The 11349-nt window shown below is 46.7% G+C and overlaps 1 protein-coding gene across 9 annotated transcripts in view; it reads left to right on the top strand.

The window, feature by feature from the left end:
• Positions 1–244: 244 nt before the first annotated feature.
• Positions 245–11349, top strand: part of ARFGAP1 (ARF GTPase activating protein 1) — a 29780-nt gene continuing 18675 nt past the window's right edge. For 6 of the 9 annotated variants that reach the window (XM_073580906.1, XM_073580901.1, XM_073580905.1 and 3 more), the window contains exons 1-4: positions 2655–2718; positions 2951–3060; positions 10928–11099; positions 11244–11344. In XM_073580906.1, coding sequence (XP_073437007.1) covers positions 2659–2718; positions 2951–3060; positions 10928–11099; positions 11244–11344 — 443 coding nt within the window. In that variant the 5' untranslated portion in view covers positions 2655–2658. Of the gene's footprint in view, positions 508–2433; positions 2511–2654; positions 2719–2950; positions 3061–10927; positions 11100–11243; positions 11345–11349 lie in introns of those variants that run through there. The other 3 variants (XM_073580904.1, XM_073580903.1, XM_073580902.1) reach the window with 3 other exon arrangements.

Raw genomic sequence — 11349 nt, 5'->3', positions numbered from 1 at the left:
TGGTGGTATTATTTGTGTTCTGTGTGACGGTATTATCGGGGTCATGTGTGGCGGTATTATCGGGGTCATGTGTGGCGGTATTATCGGGGTCATGTGTGGCGGTGTTATCGGGGTCATGTGTGGCGGTATTATTTGTGTTCCATGTGGCTTGCTCCCAAGGTCTGAGCACACCAGGCGGTCGGTATACCTGAGCTCATGGCTGACACAGACACCACACACGTACCCTCTTGTCTTCTCAGTGTGGCTGGAGTGGAGTAGTGGACAGTGAGCGCCCCCTCCCAGCTGCCACAGCCATTACTTCTCACACGCTGTCCCTCCCACCTCAGCAATCTGCAGCACGCAGAGGGTTAACCCGCAGCCGCCCCACAATCCTTTGCGAAGCTGCAACGTAGCCGGAAGATGGCGGCCGTATAGTGAGATCCCGAGCACCGGCGGCCGTACAGCGACACACAGAGCGCTCCTCTCCCTCATCCGGACCTCAGAGAGCCGCACGTCAGGATACAGCAGGTACCGGAGAACTGACACCCGGACTGTCATCCTACCTGCGGCGTCCACCATTACTCCCGGCTACAGCGATCTGTGCGTGGGTTATTGTGACATCCACGGCGTTCACAGCGGTGACAGTCCGCTCCTCCCGTCATCACCGATCCTTCCCTATGAATGAGCGCCAGTGATGGAGACCCCGTGCGGGTGGATGAGACTGACTACAGCAACCAATCACAGCGCAGTTCTCCTCTTAGAAACGAGCAGTAAGTGATGAAAGCTGCGCTGTGATTGGTTAACAGTGTGATCCATGATCTGCCTGTGCCATGGAGGGGTTGTTGCCTAGTATCAGACATTCTGATTGATGGGTGACTACTCTGTGCAGCATTAACTCGTCTGCTTCCACTGCATAAGGGCTGGTGCTGCCCCCAGAACCCTGGGTTGTACATGGCTAGGTGCCTGCCTGGCATTAACTGTACACGTGCCGCATTCCTCTGTCCATTCATCGCCTCAGCGCTCCTGATGACGTCACCAGGCTTGGTTGTCACTTATATTAACCCCTGTACAGCCTGCTCCATACATGGCGGGTGCCAGCAGCGCTGTACATCCGTCGCCTGCCTGTAGTGGTAGCGACTGGAGCCAGCTCCCATCAATGCTGTTTGACAGTGGCATCTAAATGGTTAAACACTGACTTAGATGGTGGGCTTTCATTGCCCAACGCCCCCTCTCCCCATGAACTCGCCCTAAACAGCTCTTGTACGGCCATGTCAGCAGGAAACGAAAAAAAAAAATATGGCTCTTGGAAGAAGGGGAGAAAAAGAAAAATGGCCGTATCCCAAAGTGATTAAATCTCTCTTTAATGAAAAGCCTTCGACTCTCTGATGTGCGCTGAGGGGCAAATTCTCTTCCTTTTCAAAGATCTCTACTTGTCAGGCAACATTTTCTGTTTACACCCCAAGGCTGAAATCTGTACGGACCAAAGACCCCCTAATATCGGGGGGCATCGGCTGACTGATGGCCGGGGAGGTGTCAGACATGTCTGATTTCCAACCACCAATCGCTTTGATCTCCTAGAGATAATCCGTGTCTTTCTTATAGAGAACACAGGATCGCTCGGCCGACTGAGTGCTGCTGAGAATGGGAGAGTCGGCTGTCGTATGAAGCATCGTTCAGATGACAGCTGTCTGTATGGAAGGCTTAAAGGGATTGTCCACTGCTCAACCTCTTCTCCATTGCTCTTTCCTCCCATTAAGCTAACACTTCTACTCGCCTCCAGTTTCGTCAACATTCCAGCAGAGACAGCATTGTCTGTCACACGTTCCCTGCTGCCAGATGGTGCTGGCTTCATTCTCCTTTCCTACAGACGTAAGTGACGTCCAGAGGAAGTGAGAGCTATGGCTGCCCTCTCACTTCCTCTGGATGTGTTGATTTGTCCAAAGGCAGGGAGAGTAGAGTTAGCACTAATTGGCCACAGGGATTGCGTGACATGATCCGGTTGGCCGCGGGGATTGCGTGACATGATCCGGTTGGCCGCGGGGATTGCGTGACATGATGTCACGTGAGCCCCGACACCGGAGGTTAGTATAAGTGTTATTTTTCTTAGGGGACACATAGAAGGAGTTGTCCGAGTAGTGTCCACCCCTTTCAGACTTCTCCCAGCTGGGGCTTTCCTACTGTATCCAGTGTAGACAATCCTCTGTGAGTTGATAACTCGGGAGCACGGAGCTCTCCTGTCCTCAGTGTACATCGGGGATAATGGCGCTGCAGACTTGTCTTAGAGTCCAGCCTCTGAATATTACCATACAAGTTCCCATTCACTGACCGCTAGAGGAGATCTTGAAAATAATGAAGCGCAGATTAGTTGCAGGAGGTTTAATTAGAATGAATGTCCACTTTATTTAAAAGGGTTCCCTAACTATAGACTGATTTTTTTGTGTGATTACTCTGCAGTGCCTCCACAGGAGGAATGAAGAATTGCACAGTTTTCATTGAAGCCAATTCATTATCCATGGTCGGTGTCCTGCAGTGTGAGATACTCTTTGTAGCTGACCTCCACCCTGGGAGGGTTCTCCTGATCAGGACCCTAATCTATCAGCCACAATAAGGTTTATTTACATAGGACTGCTGAGGTGGTGAGACCATAATGATGATGCCCTCTTCTTCTGTTGCAGAGCCATGGCGAGTCCTCGGACCAGGAAGGTATTGAAGGAGGTCAGAGCAGAGGATGAGAACAATGTAAGTCTGCACTGCACCCGTGGGATTGTATTAAAGGGATGTATTTTCATTACTGCCAGCAATCAGCTGATCTGTAACGGGGGTCACAAGAAGGGGGAAAATTTCTGTGCGGTTTTCTCCACTTTCATTGTAGGGTGGGTTCTCCCCTGTGTCATCAATATAATGATGGGGACCGCCGTACAAGAACAGGGTGCAGTGTGTGTACTCGGATCTTATTTCTTTCCTCTTGCAGACCTGCTTTGAATGTGGAGCCTTTAACCCCCAGTGGGTCAGCGTCACTTATGGCATCTGGGTGTGTCTGGAGTGCTCTGGAAAGCATCGGGGGCTCGGCGTCCACCTCAGGTAGTATCCCCCTCATATGTTCTGGCTCAGGCAGATGGTGCAGGGCTGGGTCTGTAAATGTAAAAATAAACTGCGTTTATGGAAATACTAGATCTGAGTGTCCTCCTCCAGTAGGTGTACACGCCCGAAAATGATGCACGTTCGCTTTGTCGGCTCGAACTTGTGAATCTTTTTTTTTTTTTTTTTTTTTTTTGCAAGGGGGCTCAGATGTATGCCCCAATGGTGCCTGAAATCAGTGTGGAAGCACCCTCATTTTCCATGTCTTCTGCCTATACATATAATATATTTATTTTTTTTAAGGATCAATCACAGGTTCTCAATGGGCTTGATATCTGGATGGGAATTTCCTGGCCGTGGACCCAAATCCCATTCTTTATTCCTTTATTCATGGCCATTTTCTTAGGCAAAATTGTGAGGGAGTCCCTTCCATGGCTGAGAAACCCCCCACACGAGTGGTCTCCAGATGCTTTACTGTTGGCAGATACAGGACTTATGGTTGCACTCAACTTTTCTTCTTTGGACAACCATTTTTCTAAATGTCCCAAACTGTCTGAAGAGGACACTCTTCATCAGAGAAAATAACCCCAGTCCTCTACAGTCCAATCCATGTGCTACATTCAGGTCGTCAGTCTGTCCTTGACATTTTTCTTAGAGAGAAGTGGCTTCTTTGCTGCCCTTCTTGATACCAGGCTGCCTCCAAACGTCTTCACCTCACTGTGTGCAGATCCACTGACACCTGCCTGCTGCCATTCAGGAGCAAGCTCTGCACTGGTGTTTTAACCGATCCCATAGCTAAATCCTCTTTAGCATAGATGCTCCTGCCACTTGCTGGACTTTATTGAGCTCATTAAAGTCTTTTTCACAAGAAATGAACCTTTCTCTTTAGGGTTTTTATCTGATTAAGTTGTTTGTCATAGCAAAGAATGAGTTTGCAAATTTTTTTTTTTTTTGCAAATAACCCCTTCACGACATGCACTGTGCATGTACAGCGCTGTGGGAGGTGCGTCCCTGTGAACCGCTGTATATGTAAGTCGTTACAATCGTGTGGGCTCAGGCCCAGCTCAGTCAAATGCGTGTGTCAGCTCTATATGAGAGCTGACCCCCTGCAGCAATGCCCATGATCGGTGCTAGCGCCTCTCGCAGGATTTTAACCCATCTGATGCCGCTGTCAATAGTGACATCGACATCAATCAGCATAACATAAGAGGGAGAAAGCTTCCTCTCTGCTCCTATCAGATCACCATGGATAATATTGGCACAAAGTGATCATGTTGTGCCGATGGTCTCCGTGGTGATCCTGGGCTGGAAGATGGCCGTAGGGTCACCCAGGGACGGTGGCCTGTTGGCTCCTGTTCAGAGCCAGAGCTGACACGCCTCCTCCCTGCCTTTTGAGACACTGATCTAATTCTCTGCGGTGCAAAAACATTGCAGAGTATTAGATCAGCGATCAGGGAAGCGAAAGTTGATGTCCTATACTGGGACAAAATAAAGTGTAAAAAAAAAAAAAAAAAAAAAAAAAACTAAAACATTTATTTATGTAAAAACAAACATAAAAAAGTAAATATATTTGGTATTGCCGCGTCAGGAACGACCCAGTCTATAAAACTGTCCCGCTACTTAAGGCCTTCAGTAACCACTGTAAAAAAAAAAGTGGCAAAAAACAATGCTTTATCATATTGCCGAACAAAAAGTGAAATAAAACGCGATAAAAAAGATGAATATGAATAAAAATGGTATCGCTTAAAACGTCGTCTTGTTCTGCAAAAAAGAAGCTGCCATCAGCAGAAAAATCAGTTCTAGCTCTCCGAATAAAGCAATGCAAAAACAATAATTTTTTTTTTCTATAAAAAAATAGTTTTACAGAAAAGCGCCAAAACATAAAAAATGATGTAAACGTGGCATCGCTGTAATCATACTAACCTGAAGAATAAAGCTGCCTTACCAATTTTACATCACGATGAACGGCACAAAAAACAATTCCTGAATTGCTGGTTTTTGTTCATTCTGTCTCCCAAAAATCGGAATAGAAAGCGATCAAAAATGTCATGTACCCAAAAATGGTACAGTCAGCTGAAATCTGGAAAAATTTTAGCTCTCAAAATGTGGTGATGCAAAAACTATTTTTTTTTTTTTTTTTTTAAAAGCGTCTTTTAGTGTGACACCAGCCAAACATAAAAACCCAATATAAGGCGGAACTCCCGCGGAAGTTACCGCGGGAATTCCATTCCGCGGGAAAATCGCATTTTAAATTCCCGCGATTTTCCCATGGAAAAACTAGCGTTTTGCAAGCGTAATTAGCTTGCAGAATGCTAGTGTTTTCCAAGCGATCTGTAGCATCACTTGGAGAACTGATTCACAGGTTGGTCACACTCGTCAAACATAGTGTTTGACAAGTGTGACCAACTTTTTACTATTGAGGCTGCCTATGTGGCATCAGTATTAAAAAGATATATAATGTTAAAAATAAAAAAAATAAAAAATCGGGTTATATTCACCTTCCGACGTTCCACACAGCGTCCCCAGGCCTCCGCGATGCTCCGGCAGGTCCCGTTCCCAGTGATGCATTGCGGCAATGACCTTTGATGACGTCGCGGTCTCGAAAGATCGCGACGTCAGCAAAGGTCATTATCGCAACGTATTACTGGGAACAGGACCTGCCGCGTGGATCGCTGAAGCCTGGGTTGCTGCGTGGGATGTCGGAAGGTGAATATAACCCGATTTTTTTTTTTTTTTAATTCTATTTTTTACAGGGATATGGTACCCAGAACCCGGAGGACAGTCTCCTCTCCTCCAGACCGTGGGTACCACGTTCTGCTTACTTTTCGCATGGTGGGCACAGCCACATGCGGAAAGTAGAAATGCAACGTTCTGCCTATGTGGGCGGAATCGCCGCGATTCCGCAAAATAATGAGCATGCTGCGTATTTTTCCACGATGCGATTCCGCCGCAGGAAAATCCGCAGCATTAGCACAGCATTGCAGAATCCCATAGGATTGCATTGGATGATGTTTTTTTGTGTTTTCGCGGCAAAATCGCCTGTTAAAAACTGCCGTGAAAAAATTGCGACGTGTGAATGCAGCCTTAATCTGGTATCGCTGTAATCACTCCGACCCGAAGAATAAAGTCGCCTCATCACTTATACCGCACGGGGAGCAGTGTAAGAAAAAAATCTTCACTTGCTGGCAGATGGAGGCACTGTGGACGCCGTCTAGACTGTGATCCGGCGGTGTTCATCTTTTTAGGCATGCATGAAAGAGTGGTCCGCCACAGTTTCGTGCACCTCAGAAAAGAACACAGCTAAACAAAGTCCAGAGTAACTCTGCTGCCTCATTATAGTGAATGGATCCTTCAGGGGTTTCATCTGAATCACCTCACTCGGAGATTTAAAGGGAAACCTCGATGTAAGTGCTCAGCGTAGAGCATCAGATAAATGTGATCCCAAGCGTTATGTAAAATGTTCCCAGTAAAAGCTTCAGCTCAATCCACAAAAAAGCAAGCCCTTGCTCAGGTCCGTCATCTGTTAACGGAAATGTAGGGGGACTTGCAATTTTTACTCTGCAAAATCCGCTGCCATTTGTTACTGGCAAATGTCCATAGAGTCAAAAGCCTCGCTACACCTGTAGATAAATTCCTAGAGTGGTGTAATTTCCAAAATAGGGTCACTTGAGAGGGGATTCTGCTCTTCTAGCACTTAAGGCCTCTGTATATGGGGTCCGCAAACCATTCTAGGAAAATTTGCTCAAGGAGGCAAATAGCGCTCTGTCCCTCCAGAGTCTCTCCGTATGGCTAAGTAGTATTGTACTGCCATATATAGGGTATTGCCACGTTCAACAAAAATTGTGACACATTTTGCTTCCATTTTTCCCTATTTCCCCATGTGAAAATGTAAAATCTGGGGCTTAAACAACATATTTGTGTTAAAAATTTAATTCTTTGTTTCTTCACAAACCAAAGGTTTTATAAAATTGTGACACCTGTGGTGTCAATATGATCACTACATCCTTAGATGAATCAAGAGGTGTACTTTGTAACATGGGGTCACTTATGGGGGGATTTCTGCTGTTCTGGCACCTCAGGGGCGCTCTCATTGTAACATGGCACAAACAAGTGCAGCAAAATCTGCACTGTAATATGGCACTTCTTCCCTTCCGAGCCCAAGCCATGTGCAAAAACTCTAAAAGAATGCAAAAACTCTTGTGCTACGGTACCGATATGGATCTAGGTATCAAAATTACAAAACTGACCTGGAGATACCTGGCAAAAAAATAATAAAATAAAACACAAGGTGTCTGAAATCATATGCGTTTTGAACCCCTGAGGAAGGAGGACGATATCCTTTGAAACGCATAAGATTGAATTTTATTTATTTTTTTTTTCTGAGAGAGCACAACCCACCAGTGCAAGACAATCAATGAAAAACATACTTGGAAAAAAGACGTCTGAGGCTGTGTTCACACACATGGTTTTTTTTCGCGGTTTTCCTGCGGATTTGCCAAAAAATCCCCTCAAAAACGCTTAAAAGAAGCTTCACATTCATTTTGCACTTTTTGTGCATATTGCGGTAAAACGCAGCATGCTCATTAATTTCGAGAAAATTCCGCCTTTCTAGATATTTGCTATGTGTCTGGGGACGCGCGGAAAAAACGCGCGTTTTCTGGGAAGGAGTCCAGTTTTTATGCAGAAATTTTCTGCATACGTGTGCACATAGCCTAATGGGGTTTCTCAGTATGCATCTCCTACATAGCCACAGCACAATGCTGCTACATCTGGGGGCCCAATGTATTCATGTTTTACACTGATGCCCTTTTCACTGATAAATCTCAAACACCTCAATTTACAATCGCTCTCGGAGTTCCTTCTCCCTCTTACAGACATGGCTTCACTCCTCCACACCTGACTAGATTTAGGACACAAGGACGGGAGTCACGTGCTGACCCTACACATCGTGGTTACTATAGGCTATAGGTACCGTTCCAGCAGCTGGATTACAAAGGCAAACCTATACCACTTATACACACACCTCAAAACCAAGTCATATCCCTGATGAAAGCTCGAGATGTAGAGCTGAAACGTTGGATTGTAACACCACCCTTTTTTGGATTGTAACACCACCCTTTTTTTCACAATCAATAAAATCACAACAATTAAAGACTGTCGTTGAGAAGACTTTACTTTCATGTTATTAGTGTGCCGGGGTTACTCCTATACTTTAGTCTTGTTTTTTTTCCCAGAGCACCTAAGTTGGGGTTTGAGCCTGTCATATCTACTTTATATGGCTTCACTTCATGACACAGATTCTGCTGCCACCTTTTATTACACCACAATAAGAGCAGCACTTGATTTGGCCGCCCCCCTCACGCAGAGCAAAACTCGTACAATCAACAGGCAGCCCTGGCTGTCCAGCCTCACCAAAGAACTGAGACGGGCTTCCAAGGTTGCTGAGCGGAGATGGAAGAAATCACGCTATGCCGAGCACTTAACCGCATACAAGCAGTCCCTCACCAGCTTCAAGTTCATGCTCACTGCCGCAAAACAAACTTACTTCTTATCTCTCATATCCTCCCTGTCTCAACCCTAAACTGCTTTTCAACATTTTCAATTCTCTACTCCGTCCCCCAGCACCTCCTCCCTCTCCTCTCATTACCGCTGAAGACTTTACCTCTTTCTTTAAGCAGGAGATTGATAGGATCAGAGAAAGCTTTGACCCACAGCCCCCAATACCCCTCTTAGCTGCTCATCCTTGTTCGTCCAAAACCAACTTCTCCACCATGACAGAAGATCAGCTCTCCAGCCTCCTATCCAGATCACACCTCACCATTTGCACGCTTGACCCGCTCCCATCCCACCTTATCGCTAACCTCGCCACAGTCTTCTTCCCTACTGTAACATACCTCTTCAACCTCTCACTTACAAATGGTGTCTTCCCCTCATCCTTCAAACATGCCTCGATCACACCCATCCTCAAAAAGACCTCCCTTGACCCATCCTCTGTGTCTATCTATCGCCCGATATCTCTTCTCCCTTATGCCTCAAAACTACTGGAACAGCATGTCCATCTTAAACTGTCCTCCCACCTCTCCTCCTGCTCCTTCTTTGACCGCTTACAATCAGGCTTCCAACTGCTTCACTCAACTGAAACTGCCTAACTAAAGTCACCAGCGACCTACTAACCACCAAGAGCAAGCGACACTACCCTGTCCTCCTTCTCCTGGACCTGTCTTCTGCGTTCGACACTGTGGACCATTCCCTCCTGCTACAGATTCTCTCATCTCTTGGCATCACAGACTTGGCCCTATCCTGGATCTCATCATATCTAACAGACAGAACATTCAGTGTCTCCCTCATCCACACCACCTCCTCACCTCGCCCCCTGTCTGTCGGTGTTCCTCAAGGCTCTGTCCTAGGACCCCTACTCTTCTCCATCTACACCTTTCGGCCTGCGACAACTCATAAAATCCCACGGTTTGCAGTATCATCTCTGCGCCGATGACACAGATCTACTTATCTGGACCTGACATCACCTCCCTACTGACCAAAATCCCACAATGTCTGTCTGCTATTTCAGCTTTCTTTGCTCGCTTTCTAAAACTGAACATGGACAAAACAGAATTTATAATCTTTCTCCCATCTCACTCTACCCCTCCACCAGACCTATCCATCAATGCCAATGGCTGCTCACTTTCCACAGTCCCGCATGCTCGGTGCCTCGGGGTGGTCCTCGACTCTGCCCTCTCTTTCAAGCCACATATCCAAACTCTTGCCTCCTCCTGCCGTCTCAAACTCAAAAATATTTTACGGATCCGTGCATTCCTTTACCATGAAACCACAAAAACATGCCCTTATCTCCCGCCTTGACTACAGCAACCTCCTCTCTGGCCTCCCCTCTAGCACTCTGGCACCACTCCAATCCATCCTACACTCTGCTGCCCGACTAATCCATCTGCCTCCCCGTTATTCCCCAGCCTCTTCTCTCTGCCAAGCCCTTTATTGGCTTCCTATCGTCCAGAGGCTCCAGTTCAAAACCCTAACTATAACATACAAAGCCATCCACAACCTGTCTCCTCCATACATCTGTGACATGGTCTCCCGGTACTTACCCACACGCAACCTTCGATCTCCTCTATTCCCCTCTTATCTCTTCTTCCCACAACCGCATACAAGACTTCTCCCGTGCTTCCCCCATACTCTGGAACTCTCTACCCCAACACATCAGACTCTTGCCTACCATGGAAACCTTCAAAAAGAACCTGAAGACCCACCTCTTCCTACGAGCCTATAACCTGCAGTGATCTTCAGTCTACTGAACCGCTGCACGACCAGCTCTACCCTCTCCTAGTGTATCCTCACCCATCCCCTGTAGACTGTGAGCCCTTGTGGGCAGGGTCCTCTCTCCTCCTGTACTTGTGTGTGTCTTGTATTGCTCATTTTTATTGTAATTGTCTATATTTGCCCCTTTTCTCATGTAAAGTGCCATGGAATAAATGGCGCTATAAAAATGTATGGTAATAATAATACCCCAGGTTTGTTTGCTTCGGGGCAGTAGCCTTTTTAAAGGCAACCTGATGACTGATAATGGCTACCCAAATGATAGGCAGAGTAAACCCGACACTGGAATTGCATTTGAAAACTGTTCTGGGTTTGTGCCGCACAGCAGACTAGTCCAAGAGGCGGGTTTACGGTGGGCATATCCAAGCCCCGCTCACATGCTGCCTGAACCAGAGGTGAGGTATCAGCTGTCAGGTTCCTTTAAAAATCCACCATGGTGGCACTGGGACATTTCATTACATGGGGGAGCGTGAAGATGAGCTAAAAGTGTGACCCCCATTGCTGAACACGAGAAGTTACCAAACTCTGTTTCTCTCTGCAGCTTTGTGCGCTCTGTCACTATGGACAAGTGGAAGGATGTGGAGCTGGAGAAGATGAAGGCCGGGGGGAATGGCAAGTTCCGCCACTTTTTGGAGTCCCAGGAGGACTATGACCCTTGTTGGAGTCTGCAGGAAAAGTATAACAGCAAAGCGGCTGCCCTCTACCGGGACAAGGTGACCTCCTAGCTGTCCTGCTCTTATATATGATTCATATGGTTTAATGAACTCCTCTGTACCATAAATGATCTGACAAGTCCCCAAGATATATCGTTTTGTGGTAAGATGTGAGTTTTATACTTCCCGATCATCTTTGGACAGGTTGCTACGTTGGCTGAAGGTCAGGAATGGTCTGAGGAGACTTCATCTGCCAAAAACTGGATTCCCCCTCAGCCTAAGATGATGGGTGGCTCATCTCACCGGTAAG

Source organism: Dendrobates tinctorius, unplaced genomic scaffold (genome assembly GCF_039654945.1).
Source record: "Dendrobates tinctorius isolate UK_male_01 unplaced genomic scaffold, ASM3965494v1 ptg000065l, whole genome shotgun sequence".
NCBI classification, from domain to species: domain Eukaryota; kingdom Metazoa; phylum Chordata; class Amphibia; order Anura; family Dendrobatidae; genus Dendrobates; species Dendrobates tinctorius.
This window is presented reverse-complemented; position numbering and strand designations above follow the sequence as displayed.